The 22,864-nt window shown below is 41.6% G+C and overlaps 1 protein-coding gene across 1 annotated transcript in view; it reads right to left on the reverse strand.

Moving 5' to 3' along the window:
• PARP14 (poly(ADP-ribose) polymerase family member 14) overlaps positions 1-22,864 on the reverse strand; it is a 94,016-nt gene that overhangs the window by 9,616 nt on the left and 61,536 nt on the right. Inside the window, exons 27-39 of the mRNA XM_084642727.1 lie at positions 20,498-20,637; positions 20,365-20,398; positions 17,259-17,507; positions 16,177-16,413; positions 12,652-14,933; positions 10,026-10,262; positions 9,522-9,743; positions 8,046-8,109; positions 7,084-7,233; positions 5,847-5,909; positions 3,944-4,111; positions 942-1,151; positions 241-849 (exon numbers count right to left, since the gene is read on the reverse strand). Of these exons, the coding sequence (XP_084498853.1) occupies positions 241-849; positions 942-1,151; positions 3,944-4,111; positions 5,847-5,909; positions 7,084-7,233; positions 8,046-8,109; positions 9,522-9,743; positions 10,026-10,262; positions 12,652-14,933; positions 16,177-16,413; positions 17,259-17,507; positions 20,365-20,398; positions 20,498-20,637 (4,665 nt within the window). The remainder of the gene's footprint in view (positions 1-240; positions 850-941; positions 1,152-3,943; positions 4,112-5,846; positions 5,910-7,083; positions 7,234-8,045; positions 8,110-9,521; positions 9,744-10,025; positions 10,263-12,651; positions 14,934-16,176; positions 16,414-17,258; positions 17,508-20,364; positions 20,399-20,497; positions 20,638-22,864) is intronic.

The raw sequence follows: 22,864 nt of genomic DNA on the forward strand, positions 1-22,864 counted from the left end.
ACTGAAGTCCATGTTGTTACACTAGTTTTACACTAGTGTAAGTGAGAAGAGACTCAAGCTCAATATGTTTAAATATATGTTCAGAATCATTAATAGTTTCTAAGCAAACAGACTAGCATTATTTAGAATTTTACATATGAATGAAAGTGTGTGTATTTTGTCAGACCCTTCATGCAATAACAAAATAATAATAATTAATAATAAAGCTATGAAGAACAGCTCAACAAAGCTTTAATTTACCTTCATCCTTTGGCTCACGCTGAATGATTATAACTGTTCCTTGTTCATCTGTAGCACATAGATTTTTCATGTCTACCTTGTAGTCCTTCCTGAGGAGTTTGATATTAATTTGAGTTTTTTTAGCTACTTTAGCATCCTCTAAGTGCATATTTATCAGAGGGTCAAAGTCTGTGAAATGCACCTTGTTTATGGAATACTTCCACTGTACTAAATTGCTGACAAGTTTTGCCTTTGATTGTTCTTCTTGGTTATCTTTAGTTCTTTTGATCATGTTTTGAATTTTCATGGAAGCTTCATAGACATCTCTAGTTATACCAGAAACTCTAACAAAAGGAGGAGTTTCCTTGGTTTCCACATGAATGGTAATATGTAGGCTTTTCTGGAGTTCACTTAGTTTCTTAGCTTCTGCTTCACCAAAACTGTCAATTAATTCATCTGAAATAATGTTGTCATACTGTTCTTTTAAAATCAGACTTTTTATCCAAGATTCAGTGGCTGCCACATTTTTTTGGCTTTCACCACAAATCTGAAATATGGCTAACTCAATTTTCTTCTCCAGCACGAATCCACGTTTCTTTCCAGTAGGACGTTTTTTGCCCATTAAAAGTGCTGCAATGAAGTATAAGGTCTGTAATTACGTAACTTTTATTTTAGAAAATATTTAATTTTATGTACCCATTTAAAAAACACTCACTACTCACAAGTTAACTTAGAAAGCCATGATTCTGATGTTGGTGAAATTGTATCTCCTTCTCTTTTCTGCATACTTGCATAAAATACATTTTGCATCTGTGGCTGGAAGATGACTATTTTAATTTTTTTCACATGCTGGACTGCTTTTGTACTTGCAAACTCAACTATAGCATCCATCATGTCCTCAGCTACCTCAGCTGGATTCCGCCCTGCCTGACCTGTAACAAATAAATAAAAAATACATATTTGCTGGTGAACAGTATGTGAACTGAGATGCTCTCTATATCAAAGAGCCTCTCTGCTCCCTACTTGTACTATCTGAAGACGTTGTGAACAGTCCGAGCAAAAAGATCAAAAAATGTCTATTTTCTAAACTGCAAGCCGTCAGGGTAGAAACTCTTTTTGTATAGGGCCAAACACACTGTTGACACTTAACACAGTAAAGTAATATAATAAAATAATAATAATAATAAAGGTAATACCTCCAAGTCAAAATTGAGGTATATTGCACAGCTGCTATATCTGTGCTGTACTTGTTCTGTGGCTAAACACAGGACTTCATTCTTCATAATTACAACAGATAAATATGACTACGATGATTTATTGAAACATCCTTTTAAAAGGCAATATAGTCTCATTCTTATAATGAGGTCAGCATAACCAGATATGAAACACAGTTTGAGGAAATAATATATTGTGAAAAGAAAGTTACTTTGTAAGCTCAAAGAGAAACCTGGCTCCAATGTTTTTCTGGTTGCAATCATTAGCTGACAGGTGGCAGACTGTGAAGATGTCATTCTCTGTCTCTCCCCCCAAAAAGATCCATATTACCAACATCCCTGCTAAAGTGCAGATCTTTTGATGCCATAACTGAAGCAAGAGCTATTAGTCTGCCATTTTCATAAAGTATAATTTCACTGACAAATGGATATAACACATTTCTATAACAATACTAACAGCTTTTAACTGCATGAGAGAACAATAGACAAGATAAGCCCGAAACTTAAGATGAGGTAAAGGGTAAGACGTGCATGGACTGTGAACACTGTACAGGGATTGGTTCCTACAAAGTGTCCAAGCCAATCCAAAAACATGTGATGCAATGTAAAGTAAATGCAATGTAATGTATAAATGTACATAACAGAAGGGGGTTTCTGCATTACTTCGGATGTGTGGTATATCCTGTACCTACCTGCTACATTTGAGTGTGAACAACTCAGTATAGCTTTGCTGTATGCCAGATAAAGGAACCTGAGTGACAAGAACTGAGTTCTTGGGGAGCCGTGTGGAAGTGGTCTTAGAGGCTACCCTAACAGTTCTGAATGTCTCGCTTTTTTACTAAAATGTGGCCCAATCCTGCCACTCTTACACAGATAATCCTGCTCATGCTAACAGTTCTGTTGAAGACAACAGAATTACTCATTTAAGTAAATGTTACAGGTTTTTTTTAAAATGACACCAGAGTGTTCACTGACATTTGAAGTTATCATATAAATATATATCTTGACTAAAACATGTCTACGGTCTTGGAGAAATAGTTTGCAAAGCAGAAATATTGTAATGCAACATGTTTTTCCTAGGTAATGTCACATTAGTGCAGAGGTGAAAGTAAGCAGGTGTGCTGTACCGGGACTGGCTTTCCCAGACAGCAATTTAAAGCCCTGGGGTAGTGGCGGCAGGGCTCCAGAGTGGATTTAAATGGCTGGGGCGGTAGCGGCGGCTGGAGCCCCGGGGCCCTTTAAATCCCCGATGGAGCCTGGCCGCCGCTATCCCAGGGGTCGGGCAGCAGGGCTCAGGTGGGGATTTAAAGGGCTCGGGGCTCCAGCAGCCGCTACCACAGCAGAGCCCCATGCCCTTTAAAGCTCTGCCAGAGCCCAGAGCCCCGGGGTAGCGGAGGCAGCCAGGAGCCCCCAGGGCTCCTCAGTGATTTAAAGGGCCCGGGGCTCTGCTGCGGTAGCGGCAGCTGGAGCCCTGGGCCCTTTAAATCGCCCCTGAGCCCCAGGGTTCCCAGCCGCCTCTGTAGCTGGTAGCTCGGGGGTGATTTAAATGGCCCGGGGCTCCAGCTGCGGTAGTGGTGGCTGGGAGCCAGGGGCCCTTTAAATCTTGATCAATCAGATGAAGATTAAACGGAGATTTAACAGATTTAACAGAGATTTAAGGCCCTGCCTCTTCCGGTTGAGGCCATGCCCCCTGTTCAGGACTCCAGCGTACTGGTAAGTCCTCTAACTTACTTTCACCCCTGCATTAGTGTCAATGTATATTTTAGACAAAAATTTTCATTTTTCAGGGCTCTGAAACTACTTGCGAATTTGGTGACCAGTTTTTGAGGGTTTTTTCCCCCAAAGAAGTTGAAACAGATTGTTTCAGCCATTTAGAAACAAAACATTTTGACTTTTCCTTTCTAAATGGCGTGATGTTTCAGGATATAGCTAACTGAAAAAAACGGGAGAAGAACACCACAAAATGAAATAACCAAAAAAATGATTTGGGGCTAAACTAAATGCTTTATTTGATGCAAATCAAAAAAAAATTTTTTTTAATTTTTATTTTGGCAAGAAAAAAAATATATCAGTTTTGATTAGAACCAAACTGAATTTTTTTTTTCAGAATTTAAAGTTCTGCCCCTGAAAAAGTCAGCTATTCACTCAGCTCTGGTATCATTAAGTGGCACCTCCCTTAGCCAGGTGACTGTACATTACTGCATGCTTTTTCAATATCTCTCCACTGAATGAAGCCCCTCAGCCATAGAGTTACCTGCCAATGTTGTGATACGCACTTTGTCTATAGCAAGCCAGCTGAACCAAGTAGTTAGGCTACTTTCGGACCAGAATATGCTTCGGCTGAAATCAGTAAGAGTAGCATCAGGCCTTTAGAAGCTAATACCATATGGATACTTGCTATGCAAATCTGTAATTTTAACATTACACTGCTGGTATGAGTTTGTGTGTAAACTTACTACAGTGATCTTGATTTTGCTTTTCCTTTCAAAATCTACTAAGAAAAAACAAACCTGTTCCAATTGCTGGGAAGGCAACAGATGTGTACTTCCTCAGTTCACACTCCTGGAGCACTTTAGAGACCAGAGCTTTAACATCTTTCTGATGAACGAGGTGAATAATTTTACCACACATCAGCTTTCCACCTTGTGTGGTTATAAAGCCACTGTGAGGCTGCAAGGCTAGAAGATAGAAGAAAAAAATATGACACACAAAATAAAGAGATCAACACTTTATAATAACAAAGGACAAGAGCCTCAAGTGGTGCACAATGGAGCAGTTCCAATGTCTTTAATGGAGCCATGCTGATCTACACCAGATGAGAATATAGCTTCTGGTTAGAAACATGCCTGGTATTTGCAAACAGGAAAGTGGAAAGCAAATCCATCTTGAATGTTTTACCCATACAGGGTCTTGACATTCCACCAGCTTCATCTGATTAACGTTTTCACTGCTAACATTCTGCTTTTAAATTTTCTTTACGCTGATATCTTAAATTGGGGATGAACTTCGTACGTGCTCCGAATTTCCTGTTTTACTTATGACTGAAATCTGGGTGCTCATCAAATAATAGTTTACAATTTAACACAACCGACCTTTTAAGTATATGAAATTTAAATAATTTTATTCGTATTATCAACATTTCCTAAAATGTGAATCAATGGAATGTGCACAATACCTCTGCATGAGAAACTCCTCAAAATCACTTGGGCTCTTGCAAGGAAGCTAAGGCACACGTAATAAAATCCTTTAAAAGTGCTAGGTCATTTAAAATGAGTTATAAACACAACAAAAAGAGCTTATACGGCAAAAAACTGATGGACTCATGAGCGCAACGGTACAAATAGCACTACTATGCAGAAAGGCAAGAAACTGATTGTGAGATTATGCGCTCATCCTGCTAATTGCAGAACACATTCAACTCCCATTGGCTTGGGAGTTGAGGGCAAGGATCAGACTAATAAAGGGGGAGAATCCACAGATTTGCCAAAAGTGAAAAATTTTGAAGCAAAAGGTGCAATATTGGAACTGAACTGCCAGAATCATGGGGGCGCTATTTCATTTTGTGATTCAGGATGCGCACTAAGGGTTTTTCTTGCCCTAATGGGTGCCAGCCATAGCTGGCAATGGTTTAATTTCGGCACCGGTTTGGCAGAATCCAAATACTGTAAAAGAGCTCACAGACAGTACCTATTGGGTTACATCATTTCAATTAACAACAACTGTGCACTTTTGAATACAAAAGGAGAGACACTGATAATCTAAGAGCCTGATGCTGCACCCACTTAAGTCCATGGCAAAGCTCCCATTGTCTTATCCAGTGGGATCAGTCTCAAAATGGCTATTGCCTCAATTCAAGAAGGTACATCAAGCATGTGCCTAACTTTAATTAGGCGAGTTTAAATCATGAGCTTAAAGTGACTCTGAAGCCAATGGGCCTCTTCAAATTCTGAAAGTTAAGCATGTGCTAAAGTACCTTCATAAATAGGAGCCTATGGTTGCACTACTTCCCATGAGTACTACTTCCCATGTACTCATTAGGATCAAATAGCCTCTCTTCCAAATTATCTTCCTTTTGCAAAAATAATGTGGGTGCCGTGAGAGCAGCGTTTTCAAAAATCAAAAAAGCCAGCACAATTTTATTTAATGTAATGTAATTTCCTATTATAATTATATGGTCCAACTGGGGGATTGTAACATCATGACTAAGCATAAGCAGCCATTTAAATTTTGGAAAGAGCAGGTATACTAATAATTTATTTGAGCATAAGCTTTCGTGAGCTACAGCTCATTCTAAACTGGTTAGTCTCTAAGGTGCCACAAGTACTCCTTTTCTTTTTGCGAATACAGACTAACACGGCTGTTACTCTGAAACCTATACTAATGGAATCAAATGGAATATATGTTGCATCATACCAAGCATAGCACATTCTAGTTCAACCTGGGGTCCGGCAGCTTCCATCACTGCTTTGAAGACACCTTAAATAAATGAGAAAACATGTCAGTTTGCTCAGTCAGTTTAACTGTTGTTACCCAAAAATCACCTCACACATGTATGAAAACTCTCATAAACTTTTCCCTGCCACATTTTCATGCACTAACAGCCACATTCTGTATTCCTTGAATAGCCAAAACTCCCATGGGGACAGATCTGACAAGATGCTGAGCCCCACCAATCCACACTGTATTCAGTAATCTGCATAACATCTCATATTGCCTGCAAAGAATATACTCCATTTACAAATTAACTTTATTTCATAGCTCTCTTGGTTAACAGTACGCCAGTCACCATGGTATGTTACCTGACAGACTGCCTCTTTCTCTGTGTCATGCTGCTACTGCTGGAATCAGCAGAGATGTTCAAGTTGAAGCCCCCTTGACACAAATGAGGGCTGCTGGCAGGGTGTTTTTGTGTGGGGTCCTCGACTTTGGAACTGACTCACCTCCACAGAATGCCAGAGCCTAAGTTTGTTAACCTTCTAGGCAAGACCCATCTTATTTCTTGGGCTCCTGAGGAGCGGGGTGGACTGAGGGTTGGCAGGGCATGGTGAATGTTAATTTACTTATGGGCAGTCCTTTACATGACCTCATATTGCATATATTAGCTAATGGGTCAGGCCCCCAGGAAGCAGAATAGGCACCTACCAATATATTTAGAATTTTTTTGCGGGGAGAAATCAACATTACAGCATAGGCTAGAGAGTGAGAGAACAAGGGTATTGTCTCTTCAGGCGGCTCTGATCTATGCCTGGGTACCCTGATATTATTTTGTGTCATGAGGTTGTATTGCTATGTGTTGGCTTTGTGTTTCTATCTTGAAACATCCCAACTCAATGTCAGGAGAGGACTCAGCCATTATTTATTAGCTCTCTGCAATTCTGTTAGACGAAGAGGCTCTCAAATGCTGCAAAGCTGGGTTCTACTGGTCTAAGTGATACATTTCACAATGGAAAATTCCCACTGGGAATAGCACTAACGTTGGAGAACCACAGCCCAGAAATGAAAGGAAAAGACCGATGGCCTTTAATGTAACAAACTAACACAAAGCACAGACATTTGCCATCCCACTTTTCCAGCGTGAAAAAAAGGCTCCCTCCATTTCCAAAAAGTGGCAGTGAATTTATCATTAAATTAATAGATATTCAATAAGTACCTGATTTGGCATTAAATGATGAATTTGATATGTTTACAATCACATCTGTATTTTCCTTGGTGATATCGCCAGTTGCTACCTGGAATATAATGGAACCAAGCTGCATTTCATGAACTCCCAATATTGGGGTTGAAACACGCCCAGAAGAAACTGCAAGGAAAATAAAAATACATTAAGAGTGGTCCGTCCTAGTAAAAGTGCTATTCCCTTGAGCTTATGTATGCTTTGTACATTCAGTACAGAGTTCACAGATTGGGATCTCCAGATATAAAGTATCCTCTTTGACTCCAATATTCTCTAACCCAGATTTTTTATTTCTGCTTTCCATTATTCAGGCCATAGGACCTGGGAGACATAGAACTCTTTCAGTTTAAATACTGTGGACCCATTGCTACTCCCATTGACGTTGATGCAATTTTGCTATGAACTTCAACGGAAGAGGGAATAGGTTCTACATTATCCTGAACAAATCTCTGGTGTTGCGTGCTGTTCACTCACATACTGTGCTGTCAGCATTTCTCTCCTGCAAATTAATAAATGGAAAGGAACTACATCTGCTGGATACCTTCATGTGGACCATTCAGGTTACAGAAGGAAGGGGGTAATCTTCACAGATGGCCTAAAAGGGCACGAAGAAGGGAAATGATGCTGTTGGGAGCCCACCCATTCTAGTGGTTGCTCTTGTAGCATGTTATCTGTAGTTCGCTTGGCATGGTGATTGCATCTTTAAATCCCAGCAACCACTGCAATCTATCGGTATAGTACCAGTGGATTCTCCTCCATGTAGTAAGCCTGGCAGCATCCCTGAAGAGCAAGAATGTCACCATAACAAAAGACTTTCTCCCCTGAGTTTTTCACCTCCCGGGTTTAGGAATGTCAGTTCATTAGACTATTTTACGTCCTCGTGACATTCTCCTGTCAACTGTGTATTTATAAAACCCAATCCAAATAAACAACCTTACTTGGACTCGATGATACAGTCTGGAGATTCCCATTGGTCCTAGATTCTAGTTCATCTGTAAATGCCTAGAAATAGAATCAAAAGGTACTGCAGACAAGGTTTCAGAGATTTGCCCAACAGAGACAGATGCAAACCTTGCTAGTCTCACAAGTAAAATTAACAGCTATGTATCTGTACTGGAGATATCTCATGCACATAATGTCCACCTTACAGCAGAGTCTAGATGTCAGTGGTGGGAGTAACAGGAACTTTTGTGGAAAAAAGGTGCTGGTGGCTGCAGGTACTTTAATACTGTAAAACTACTCTGAGCAGGGTTAGAAAATACAGCATTTAAAATGCCTACAACCCTGGGAATCTCGTCTACATTAATACAACATTTCTACCAGTCATGGAGCTGAGCCAGTAATAGCAAAGGTGAGAAACATTTTGGGAGCCTAATGCAGACTGAACCTTAAAATCCTGAGCCTACTGAAACTTTACACTGCTAAGCAGTTACTTTGTTCTGAATTGGTTAGCTGATTTTTGGCACTGTCTAATGCCATCTAGTGCAGCACCTGTCACTTGTATGCAGAAGCACTGGTGCTTAAAAAGCATGAGTGGGGAATGAGGTCTGAAAATCAGGACCTCAGTTCGGAAACAATGTTGAATATATGCACATTATATTCATGCATATACAGAATAAAGATACACACGTACAGGTTTTCTGAATTCCTCTTCCCCAGAGTTTTATTACTGGCTACATATGAAAGAAAACAGGATTCTATTTTATTTTAATTTATTTATTTATTTGGTTTAGGGGTCATCTGCTTATGGAGGTTTTCCACACTTTAAGTCAAAAATCATCTGTTTGTGACATCACAAGTGATTTCTATGGAAACAATTATACTGTCACATGCAGAAGATAATGACTGACTATCTGATTAAACAAATAATCTGCCATCATGCAAATCTCTCTATTAATAATGAGCTAAGGAAAACAACCAACAAAAACAAAAGACTAGTGTTTCTCAAGAGAGTGAAATGCTGGTCCCAATGAAGTAAATGGGTAAACCTCCTTTGACTTCAGTGGCACCATGATTTCACACAGCATGTTTTCAGATTTCTATGAGGAAGCAGCTGATCTTTCAGAGCCCAATTCTGTAATCCTCACTTAGTGGGCCAAATCTTGAGGTCCTCACTCACTTTTCACTAAGTCTTCACTAGGGCAAACTCCCATTGAACTAAACAGGAGTTTGCCCGAGTAACGATTTCAGAATCCAAAATATTGAGATCAATGGCACCTCTCTCATGAACATGGATGTCCCATGTAAGGGTCAGAGGATCAGGCCCACTGAGACATCAGTTTTAACCCGTCACTAAAATAATTTATAATGAATATAATAAATTGGGCCTTTAAAAACATGATAACTAAATCATATTGATAATAAATAACTAAAACAGTGTGTAATACGAAAAACATTAACATGAAAGAAATTACCTGAATATTATCTGTATCTCTTGGATGCAACAGAAAATGAACTTCCTGAAGAGACTTCAAATTGTGGTTACTACTGAATTTGAACACTTCATCAAACAATAATTTAGCAACAACGGGTTTAGGAAACCTAAACCCACCAGTCCCAATTGCTGGGAACGTGATTGACTGTAGAGACAGCTCTTCGGTTTTCTTTAGACATTCTTTGACTATGTCTTTTAGGGTCTGCATAAAAAAAAAAAAACACAGCAGCATTTGTTTTTGTCGACACCGTCTTTATTCTTTAATCCCAAACAGTGTCTGTTGGTCCTAAAAAACCCACCCCTCATTATTAAACACGCATCACACATCTTGAGGTCATTCAAACTGAAATAAATGGAGCTGATACTCCCTGCTCACTACTATGTAACTTCAATACAGGATCCACATTAAATTCATTTTCATGTTAAATATGGAGTAACTTCAAACAAAATTAATGCTCTGAAGAAAATGTATAAAGACTGTTACCGTCATGGCAGCGCCTCTTCCTTGATCCCACACAGGAACAATGGCATGGAACAGAAAGCTGCATGCCAGATTACATCCACTTGTTTGGAACACAGACCCTTGAGTAGGTACTTGTCTTTGGCTTTCTTCATTGAACTCAAGCTGGAGTGTTGGTCCAGCCTTCTGCAGCAAACTTTGAGAAAGTGGACCTACACCAAGCCGAAGATCTGTGCCAACACTGCTTACAATCACATCCGTCTGAAAGAAAAACAAAACAAAAATATTTCAAATAGGATCTTAAATAGAAGTGTCTACCAGCACCAATAGCCTGTGTAAGTAACACGCTGCAAGAGGTAATGTGTTGACACAGACATGAGGTTCTCAGCAAGAGCTCTGCATACTAGGTATATAGAGGTGTTAATCCATCATGGGAGTACAGGAACCCTGCATTTTGCTGCTTGACATTCCCTGCAGCATTTTCTAAATTCCTGTGGGAAGAATTTCTGTTGTGTAGCTTCTCCTTCCCAGGGCAGTTTCCCAGCAACACCAACAGAAGAAACAGCTACACCAAAACGAAACTGAAGCAAATTTAAGCCAAAACACTTATGGCCTTGAGTAACTAAACACTCATGAGTAAGGCTACGATTTTGTTATGGACATTTTTAGTAAAAGTCATGCAGAGGTCACGGGCAATAAACAAAAATTCACACAAGCCATGACCTGTCCCTGACTTTTACTACAAATGTCCATGACAAAATGGAGAGGGAAGAAGGTCCAGCACCCTCCCCTACTGTGGCTGGAAGCTGAGGCCCCTGCCCAGTGGCTGGGAGGTGGGAGGGACCCCTGCCTGTGTCAGCTGGGGAGCTGCAGGGGATCCCCCTGCCTGGGGACCGGGGAGCTCTGGGGGATTCCCCACTCCAGGCAGAGGAGCTACTGCATCTGCGGTGGCTGGGAAGCTCCAGGGGTCCCCTGCACCAGCGGGGACCCACTCACGGCAGTTGAGGAGCTACGGGGGACCTTCTCCCGCCCGTGGCGACTGGGGAGCTCTGGGAGATTCCCCTGGCGGTGGCAGCTGGGGAGCTGCGGGGGTCCCCTGCTACCTGTGGGGACTGGGGCGCTCTGGTGGATCCCCCCTGCGGAGGCTGGGGAGCTGCAGGGGATTTCCTCCCCCCCTCCCACCCGACGGAGGCTGGGGAGCTCCGAGGGATTCCCCGCACCCGCAGGGACTGGGGACCTGTGGGGGACCCCCCCCACCTGCAGCGGCAGGTGTACCCCACAGCTCCCAGCCACCACAGGAGGTGGAGGTACCCTGCAGCTCGCAGCTGCTGCGGGCTGAAGTCCCAGAGGTCTGCAGAAGTCACGGATTCCATGACTTCCGTGACCTCTGTGACCAAATCATAGCCTTACCCATGACTTATGTCTCTGATGTCACATACAGCTGTAACCTAGGGGCTCTTCTCCCTCCCCACAACTGAGATGGGACAGGATGCTACTTCTCAGAAAAGCAATATCCCAGATATAAAACTGGGGTGGTAGAAACCGAGGCAGTCTGTTTGCATCATAAAGACACAGTAAAGAGCAAAACCCACAATTTTTGGTTTTGTAGTTCCCCTTTAACATTGAATACGGGGTATTTTTAATGGGTTATTGGGTTAGATTGGGCTGTTACTGCAATAGAACTCTCAAATATAAAGCTTTCAAAGACAGCAGCCAATAGCCAGTGCAATAAGATCACACTTTATGAGGGAGCACCACAACTGGCTGTGGTGAGTCAGAGAGGGGAAGTTTCTAATTAAAAAGAAAAATCAGGCTGTTGAGATGTACAGACTACTGAGATGCACTTGGACCCACTAATATAAAACAAACAAACACACACTAAGGGACTACACAAAGACACTCCAGATAAGCCAGTCTGAAATGCATCAGCTGAGCTCTGGATAAGCAGAGAGTGTGAAAACCAATGTGCAATTGGTTCAGGTTTCCAGCCTACTGATCCAGCCCTCAGCAAAAGCAAATTAAGCAGCCGCTCCTGGTCTTGCTCTTTCAAGACTCCTGCAAGCTGTACAACTCAGACTCAGCACCATGGCCTTCCCCAGTGGAGGTAGAAGGGAAGGAAACTCACAGGACACCCCTTGTACAGTAGCAAGACCAGAGAAAATGGCACCTCATGGCCTGGATTCCCTTCTATCAGCTTGGAGCACTATGAATAAGTGTTAACCCTTCTAACTTCAATACAGTGTGTTGAAAAAGCCAATTATTTTGTATGTTGACTCTAGAGGTGGACCCAACATCACACTCAACTAAGATTGAAACATCCTGGATTTGTGGTAGTTGGAGGAAAACTGGGGTTTGGAACCCGCAAACAGGGGGCAGTTTGCAAATGGTTGTTATCTTTATAGTGAGCTGAACCAAAACCACAGAGCCAAAAACCCTGGAACTTCTGAATGTTTGAAATTCAGACCTAGATGTAAACTTTTTGGCTTGGGTCCCTCTCCCATTTATTGATTTAATTAACACACTATGTGTGTTTCATTACAGAATACTCATTTTAGAAATGAAGTTAACCTAGTATCTTCTCATTTCCCATTTAACTTTGAGAAAAAGCTTTACATGAAACTGGGTTATATCTGACAATTAAAACACCTACTGTGGCATCCTGAATGTCTCTCTTCTCTAGTATGACACTCAGACCTTCATCCGTTGTTACCACCTGGAGACCCTTTCTGTTCTGAGCACCTCTACTTTCTCTGGGCTGGTGGCCTGTTTTGGACTGAGGCAATAAACTGTGTTGGGGTGATTTCTCTGTAAACACTTCTTTCAAGGCATCAGTGAGAACCTGAACTGTTTTTTCTGTAAAGTCCACAAGATGAATCTCCTTCAGGCAGCTTTCCCCTGGAGAATCTTCCAAGGTTTCCTTGATGGATTTTGCAATTGACTGTGCACACAGTTTTAACGGGAATCCAAATATCCCAGAGCTGATAGCCGGGATGGCTATGGAATGATGATTGTACGTTTCAGCCAGGTGGAGGCTTTCCTTTACTGCTCTTTTTAACAAGCGCACACACTTTTCTGCCTCATGATCCCTCCACCTGGGCCCAACAGCATGAATCACCTGTTTACATGGGAGGTTCCCAGCATCTGTAATAACAGCACGGCCGGGCTGCAAAGGGCCTCGTTTCCGCACAATACGGTCACATTCTGTTTGTAGTTCTGGCCCTGCAGCTTTTAAAAGGGCCTCAGCAAGGCCACCAATATGCTTTAAGTCCTCATTTGATGCATTCACCACAACGTCAGCTGGATGACTGCACAAGTCCCCTTTATAAACTGCTACTGCAACTCCATCTTGCAGTATCATTTTACAGCGGAGCTGTTTTGTCGTATCATTACCATCTTCTCGTTGTTCTTCTCCATCTTCTTGCAGCCTGATCAGACAGTTAAATTGATGCTTTACCTCACTAACATACAAGTGTTCTTTGTCTCTGAAAAATGCTTTGGCTCCTGGTTTATCAATTAACACATCTGTAGAATATAGCGAAGATTGAACAAATTCTATCAGGCGGATGCCCTTCAATACTTCTACCTTTGGTCCACCCAGGGAAATACTTTTACGTGAAGTCCGTGTGCCAAAATTAATCGTCACATCTTTCTTTCTCAATTCATGACAAATGTGGGATTTTTCCTTCTCTATGAACTGTACAACTGCCACAGACTGAACTGGGATTAATTTTTGCACCTGTGTGTTTCTATCTACAAACTCAGAAAGCTTTCGATAAGCTTCTGCTACAGCTTTAGAATAACCAGCAATAACTACTTTCTGATCTCCTTCCAGAGAGCGCAGGTCATCCATTATTAGAGTTTCCTGGAATGCATTATATGTCTTGTACAAGGTGCTAGTGAGTTCCCTCCATTCTCTCTTTTTGATGACTTCTCGGTCTTCCAGAGGAATGCATTTATAGTCTAACTCTGTCTTCATTCGTTCTTCTGCTTCTAAGAGAACTTTAGGAGAGTCTCCTACCAGCAGTACAGTATCATTCTCAAGCTGATAAAAGGCATTAACTTGATTTGTCACAAATAAGCTCTGTGACAGAGTTTCATTATCGATGTGCTGTAGGAACTGGAAAATCTGAGGATCAACAGTAATTGACTTCTGTGCCATGTTTTGCACCTTTTCCAGTATGTCACTTTTGACTTTATAAACTTCTGCAGCTATTCCACATAGGCCAACTGACTTCTTTGCAGCATCACAAGAGATCTTCAAGCATGGGTACTCCTTGTAAATATTCTTCTCTAGCCCAGCATTGTGTAAAATTGCATACTTTCCTGGGGGAACTGACACAGTTATTTCTATATTTTGCTTTTCCCTTTCTGTTTCTCTCACAGCCTTTTCCATGTGTTCTTTCAGTTCTTTCTCCACATCCTCCACAGCCAACATGTCACCTGCTATGATAACCATCTCCTTAGAAATGTCAGGTATAGTCAAAACACCATCCTTCGCCAATCTATTTTTTATGGCTTCCCAAACCACTGCATTTACTTTGCACTTAATAGCCTTGTACTTTGACATGACACAAGAGAACTCAGTGCAAACATCTTCTTTCCAAGTCCCAATCAATTTAATCATTGACCTTCTCTGTTTAGACAAAGTTGCTGAAGGACACAATGTAATTTCTGGGTGTGTACATTTGGTTTGGGGCCATTTTAGCTCACATTGGCAATTTTCCATTTCCTGGTTTATTTCTTGTATTAATCTATCATGGCTCTGTAAAAACTGCAAGATGTAAGGATCCACTGGGATTCTGATTGGTTCTGGCATCTTTGTTAGTGGTCTCTTCTTTCCATAAAGAGCTGTACCCAAAGAACTGTAGTACGGATGTACAGAAATTGGTGTTTGATCAAGGGAATGCTGCTTTCCCAAGACAGTATTCAGATCTAAAAATTAAAATATACAAAGAATTTCAATAAAAATTAAAAACATCAGCCTGAAACACTATTAAATAGAATAATAATTTGTCTTTTGTGTGTCTATTTCTGTGGTTTTTGGCTTCCAAAACACTATTTTCAGAGGGGTGGAGGAATCTGTTTTCTATCTGTTTCATTAAGTACACCTGGGCATCATTTAATTCACAGTTATGCTTTACAATGATGCCTTATTGAGAGATGGGCAGGGAAGGGTGCCATATCAAAAGGAGGAGCAAATATTTCTTATTCTAAACTTTATCAAAAGAACTCTTGGTCCACTGCTCATCCAGAAAGTTATGTCAATTTGGGGGCATTTTCCTGCCATTTTAAATGGGATATAGACAATGCGATTGATGAGAGTACAAAAAGTGTCATTACCATGAGCCAGGTTATGCATCAAAGTCTAACATACTGAAACTTCTAAAGCAATCATTTAGCATGTTAGACAAAAATAAGTCACTTACCAGAGGTCTTCAATTAAAAGTCAAACAAAATTATTCTGGAAACCGGGACTCTGAATACAGGGAGTTATTTATTGGAGGTGACCCTAACACTAGGATGGGGCATTGGTTTCATGCTGATTCAAAGGAAACATTGCAACCGACTGAATCATCACCACTTAATATCCCTTCCAGATGCAGAAGAAATTTGACCCTGCTTACCTTATGAAATCCAAACAGATCACAGCTCAAAGTGGTTTAAAGAACCTGATTTCCCTATCGTCACATATAATTAAACTATGATGAAAAACCATGGATGTGTTTATATTAGAAAACAACATCAGAGAGTCATCAATCCACTCATAACAGAGATATTAAAGGTTATATAAAGATCTCCTGTACACAGGATGGAATGGTTCTGAAATCCTGAACAGGCAACAAATACATGTGGGTATTTCTAGTGAACCAACCCATGGATTCTACTTAATTCTTATTTAGATATAAACTTTCATTGGGTCAAGTTCTGAGATGCTGAGAACCTGCAAGTCACATTGAGGCCAATGTTGAGTAAAGGTTGCACAACACCTCCTGGAAAGAACTCAGCACCTTGGAACAGGGCCTAAGCACTTTGCTTTTATGACACCAAACCTGACGTGGGTCTCTTATTAGTAGTGTAGCCATTTACTTTCAGACGCCAAGATGGTTAACCATTTTCTAAGAATATCATGTTCACTTTCTAATTAAAAGAAGTACTGAAAGTGAAACGGTCGTACCTTTGTGATCACAAAAAGTAATGATAGCTGAATTCTCCTCACAGAAATATTTAACATCTAATACTGGGCCACCTCCATTCTTTGGACTTTCAAAGTAGATCGTTATATAATCTTTAGGAACATTAGATGGTATGTTTTCAGCCTTGATGCTCTGTGTCAATTCAAGAAGCCTGGCAGTAATTTTTAAGTTTTTCATTCTGTTGTTTTGGGCACATACGTCCAAAAATTTCACGGTATCTGAAATCAGAAAATAGGCATTCATGAAACATTTTTTACTGTAGCAGTCTTAGGGCTCAGCTATGATTTCTGGAATGGTACTGAGTGTGGTTTGGTTCTCTTTACACATGGAATGAAACCATTTTCAACACTGGGCAAGTTTCCTAGTGTAAATACCACTGTGTTTGTGACAATGAATTCCACAGGCCAATTGTGTAATAAGGTATTTATTTATTTTGTAATACATTATTTCCAGTAATTAGTTTTAAATTAATTGTCTTTCAATTTTATTGGCTGTCCTTTTGTTCTTGTATTATCATAAAGGTAAAATAGGAGCACTCAATTTACTTTCTCAATACTATTCATTATTGTATTTATCCGACATGTCTCCTCCTATTAATCTCTTCTGCAAGATAAGTAGTTCTTATCTTTTTAATCTCTTGTCATAGGGAAGCGTTTCCATACTGCTAATATTTTCAACCCATCTCTGCACTCCGTCCCCTCCTATTTCTGTTATATCTTTTCGGAGATGGAATGACCAGAATGGAACACAGCACTCCAAGTGTTCGTTGCACCATCAATTTATGAAGTTGGCATGATAATATTTTCAATATTATTTTCTCTCAAAATTTTTCTACAGCCTCACATTTTGGTTGCCTTTTTGATAGTAGCTGTGCACTGAGCAGATGTTTTCTCGGATCTGTCCACAATGGTACTCAGGTCTTTTTCATGAGTGATTGTAGTCAATCTAGATCCCAATTTACTATTCATTCAGATTTCTTTTATGGCAATTCTTAATGCATTAGGTGACAGCTACCTTTTAAAACTACACATAAAAATTACTGGCGGTGTACACTCTGTCTTACCTATACTTTTTAAAAAGGTAACTACGGCAGCATTTATTTCAGGTATAATTTCCATACTGAAGTCCTTGTCTCCTGATAAGCCACTGATAGTCTCCAACAGCATAATTAACATGCATTCTGTGACAGACTCTTCTATATTTTCAAGCACAAGTAGAGATGAAGTCGTTTGGGGGTGTTCTTGAACATTCTCCACATGGAGTACACTATTCAGCGCTGAACGTTCCTTTCTTTGCAAGACTTCCTGCACATCTAGTTTGACAAAAGTACAAATAAAAGAATGTCACTGGGTTACACAGCTGTACACACTCAATACATTTCATGGGGTAAATATATTAGGGCAAACTCAGTATTATTTTATTTTCTAATGTTTGTAATTTTTTTTAAACTTTCATCCTGTCTCTTTCTCTCAAAAAGACTCTTGCTTTCTCTTCTGGAAAAAGTAAAATGATTATGGGGACAAAAGCTTCGCTTAAGTTACTGTATACCGTAAAACATCAAAGGGTTGTCATACCTATCTACAGGAAAATCACCCAGAGGAATAGAGCCTCATCCATCACATCTGATAAAACATCAAAAGAACATTACTTCTGAGGGCATTCTGTGCCAAAAATTTTAATAGTCTGTGTACAGTATATTAAAATTCTGCAAAATTCTGCAAATTTTGTCAAATAAACGTGGAACATGGCATTGGGGAGCACAGGCCACTGGCTGCACACAGGTGGGAGATCAGTGTGCAGCTTTCCCCCCCACCCCCCCGGACACGGGCTCAGTGGTGAGGCTTCACCCAACCCTGACACACCACAAGGACCAGGCTTGACCCAGAAACACCCCAGGACCCTGCCCCTCTGTGTGGGCAGGCAGACTCGGCAAGGCGGGATCCAAGTGTGGAGGGGCTTAATGTGAAGGGATCCAGGTGTGGGCTGATAGGATTCTGTGTGGGGCAATCTGGGCGTGGGGGGCTCAGTGGGGGATCCAGATGCACAGGGGCTTGTTGAGGGTTCTGGGTGCAACAGTAAAGGGACTCTGCAGAGCGGTCCAGGTGAAGGTGGTTGTGGCTCAGTGGGGCGTGTGTGTCTGGGTTGGGGGAATAGAGCTCAGTGGGGGATCCGGATGCTGGGGAGCTCAGTGGGGGATCCAGATGCTGGGGAGCTCAGTGGGGGATCCAGAGGCTGGGGAGCTCAGTGGGGGATCCAGAGGCTGGGGAGCTCAGTGGGGGATCCAGAGGCTGGGGAGCTCAGTGGGGGATCCAGAGGCTGGGGGAGTGGAGCTCAGTGGGGTGGGGATTCAGGTGCAGCTGGTTGGGGCTTGGTGGTGGTGGGGATCCAGATGCGGGTGGCTCATCGAGGTGGTCCAGGTGCAGGGGGAATGGAGCTCATCAGGGGGGTTCTGAATGCGGGGGGGGTGAGGCTCGGCGGGAGGGTCTGGGTACGAGGGGGTCTGGATGCATGGGGCTTGGGCGGATGGGGGAGCAGCTCCCTGTACAGGGACCCCTCTCGCTGCAGCTGAGGAGCAATGGGGAAGTGTGGGGCGTGGGGATGCCGTGCAGGGGAAGAGGAAGTCCTGTCCTCCCCAGCCCAGCTGTGACTAGCAACCGAGGCTGGCACAGGGTAGGAGTCACCAGCTGGGTCTTCCCCAGTCCTGCCTCCTGCTCCACCGTGATTTACCTCTCTGCTGGCTGCCCTGGGTATCTGAAACATACTGCTGGAAAGGGTCACATGACCACTCTTGTGGCTTCCCTGTCAGAAAGTCATTTTTCTGCAGGGAAACAAAGACATATGCAGAGGACATAAATTCTGCACATGCGCAGTGGTGCAGAATTCCCCCAGGAGTAAGCACACAAGCATAAACTGAAGATGGGCTTAAGATACAAAACATGGCTGCACATCCAAAGTCTGGAGGTTTTTAATATTTGGGGGCCCATCTCTAACATGAACTAATATAACATAGATGCTAAATTTAAGTACCCATTGTTAGAAGCAGGGAAGAGCTAAGAAAAGAAGCACTGAATAAACATTAAGATAGAGACAGCTATTTACTGCTATAGTTTATTGTAATGTCTAAAATAGGATTGATATTAAATTTTGAGAAATCAAAAATGTCTATAAAAGTAATTGTAACAACAGAAGAATTTCCTGGTTAACCTAACTTCCTTAACCTGAAGACTGAACTTTACTTTTTCACTGGTGATGATTAGTTTTGCTGTCCGAGATACTATTCTCTAGATCACACTTTGAATGAGAAAGTTTACCAGAGTACTGCTGGGAAGGGGGGTCTAAGTAAGCTCATTAACGTATTAATGAGATGTCTAATTTTTCATAACAACATTTGAAGTTATCCCTTTGTAGTTCTGCATTCTGCCGGCAATAGGATCTTCCACTGTGTCTTTTCAAGTTAGTATCGCAATATGTGACTGCACAGCCTGACCCAAATACATGGGCACCAATGTAACTATGTCATAGAACCAGGAAATACTTGCAAGCATCATATTTCTGTAGAAGAATCTTGAAACTAGACGTACACAAAGATCCCTCACCTATGCTTAACTCTTTCAGTGCCTGTCCTCCACAGCTATTGTTCTTCCATTGGCATCCCATTGAAACCAATGGAATACGAAAGATAGTTTTGGATGTACCTGATAATCTGGTACACTGACCAGACAGGTGGTGTGTTTTACGTAGTCATGCCTAGAATTTTCAGTGACAGCCAAGGTATTTAAGGGACACACCATGGCTATTTAAACCTTGAATGAGACAGGTGCATAAAAAGGAACGGAAAATTATTAGTTTCAAGAGCATATTTAGCTGACTGAAGTTGTCTTTTCTGCACAGGGAAGAGAAAAGTGTCATAAAAGTCTCAGAGTTTGAGCACTTTCAGTAGAATTGCGGAATAGGTACTTGCTGATCATGTCCCAGATATTCCTGTTTCTCAGCCGCCTATCTTTCTGACCAGCTTTTGAAGCCAAACGCAGAGAGACATCGTTCTGAACAACTCCCTAGAGAAGTACAGCTCAGTGATGAAAGAGAAGTTTTACTTCTAGCACCAACATTTTCATTCGATGAAGAACCACACTGTTCTTCTATGTGCTATATGATGAAGAACACTTTACCTTGCTCCTGGGCTTTGCCTGCTGTCTTTAAAGTCTAAAAAGAAAATGACAGTAGAATATTAACGAATGACCTGATGCTCCTGTTATTGCTTCAAAGCTCTGGATGCTGCAGGTTCGGTTTGTATTTATTTACCTGTTTGGGATCCAACTCTTCCTGAAACACGGCCTCTTCGATTGCACCTGTTGTTTCAGGCCATGTGACAACAAGTTTTAATCCTCCTGTCTCTGGCAAATCGAGCTCATGGGTCCTTTTCTCAAGAACTCGTTGCCTCACTAAAATATAAACAAAGAAAACTTATAACCTTGGTAGAAAGGATGGTCTGTATGTAGGTCTATGTGGCACTCTTATATCCTAATACTAGGTGACGTCCTCCTCCACACTGAACAAGGTAAAATATAACCAACATCCAATAATCACATGAACATATTTTTAGACTCATGGCATGAATGCAACACATACTGAAATTTGCTCAGTCAGACCATAACATCCCTTGTTTGGCCCAACGGGAGCACAAGCTCATTTCAAGGCTCTCTCAATCTCACAAAATCTTTCTCTGGTAAATTTACCTTTCCAGTTCTGCAATTTTGATCAGCATCCCTTGATCTTAAGAGCTGTAGAAAGTCACAGGTGGGGCAGCATACAGAGAATATTAGCTTTACATAAATACTAGCTTTGTTCATTTGTAGAAGAGTCATGAGAAGAGCAAAAATATATAAACACATTATTATTTATTAGGTATATTATCCTCGTCACTCTTTGTATTTGGTAGTGCTCAGCAAAACCAGTCAGATTGGGGTCCTAATGCACTGGGTGCTGTAAAAACACATAGTAAGAGACAGTCCCTGCACTAAAGAACATTGATCATAGGCCCCAGTTACGCAAACACTTATCTAAGTTCTCAACTAGATGTATGTGAGTAGTCCTATTGGCTACCTCATTAAGTGAGTGCCTAAATGTTTGCAGGAATGGGCCTAAAACTTTAAGCTCTTCAGTGTAGCGACTGTCTCTTATCACACATCTGCAGAGAACCCAACACAATAGGGCCTCAATCTCACTGGTGTGTCAGGGCACTACCCTAATACTAATGGGATTACTTGCACAGGTGCTGGATGGAACTAGAGGTGCTGGGGGTGCTGGTCTGAAGTGGTTTCCATCAAATACAGGGTTTACAGTTTGGTTCAATGGCTCTCACCACCCCCACTACACAAATTGTTCCAGCACCCCTGACTACTTGTGTGCAGGAAGTTAGCATGAGTATAAATGTTTGCAGGATTAGGGTATCAGGTGGATCTAGTCTCTGCATTATGACGGGGAACCTGTCACAGAGACTTTCCATTGTGCATACCAACATAAATGTCATGATGTCAATCCAGACATACCAGAGGATTAATCTATCCTCTATACCAGATACTGATTGCACCATGAAACCTGAATATGTTTACTTTCTTGTACACCGTTTTTGAACCAGTGGCTCCATCTAGTGGATATTTTGTTTTTTGTTGGTTTTTGTTTTTAAGGCTTGCTCAGAGTCAAAGATATATATTTGGCAGATTTGTGGTAGGGACAAATGAACGGCCTTAATCAACTTAAAAATTACAAAAAGAAAAAAGGAATTGCTTGTATCGGGAGGTCTGAGATCTACTGAATCTAACATGTGTGGGATGGGGAACATGGACATATAGACGACACCCACTTTTCCATTCAGGAGCTATGAGTTGATCGTTTACAGGAATATGTTCTAAAGAGAAGAAGCTTGTAATAAATAATAAGATATTACATCAATATAGCACTTTCACCCCCAGTGCTTTACAGAACTTGGGGCAGGCTGTCAGTGCCCCTAACGTGGCCACGCAGGGGAGTAAGGTTTATTTCCACACCTCTGTGCAGCCTGGCCGGATCATCGCGAGATCGATGCTGTGAGAGCTGGCTCTGTGGGACCAATACTCCCTGCCCCAGCCCTCAAACAGGAGCATGTGCATAGGGAATGGTAGAGAAAGGCAGGGGGTGGGGACTGAACCAGCTCCAAGGCCCCACCCCCTAATATAATGACCAACAGAGCTGGGCTGACACAAGCAGGAAGTAACCTGCACCCTGTAAAAGGCTGCAATAATTTAATTACTCCATTCACCAAGTCACAATTCCTTCCCAAGGTTCCTTCTGGGGCAAAGCACTTGCACACTGCCCCTTACTCAGAGCAGGAGCAAAGGCTCCATCTAGCCCTTGGTAAACTGTTGTATATATGGAAGAAACATTTCACCCAGCCCTGAAATGCAGCCACTTCTGGGTGGCATGCAGGAACTGTTTAACAGCACAGAGCAACACTAAATAACAGTTTGCTGACTTCAAAATAATACCTCCATCTGAACTTATTTTTACCTATTGATACAACACTTAGGATTACAAAAAGAAAAAAGAGTTCTCTTTTTATAAGTTTGCTTAAATTGTGTACTTGGCAGCACCTTGTATATAGTAATTTTCTCTAAGTATTTCAGCAATAGA

The sequence above is a fragment of the Lepidochelys olivacea genome (assembly GCF_965140295.1).
Source record: "Lepidochelys olivacea isolate rLepOli2 genome assembly, chromosome: 11".
In the NCBI taxonomy this organism is placed as follows: domain Eukaryota; kingdom Metazoa; phylum Chordata; order Testudines; family Cheloniidae; genus Lepidochelys; species Lepidochelys olivacea.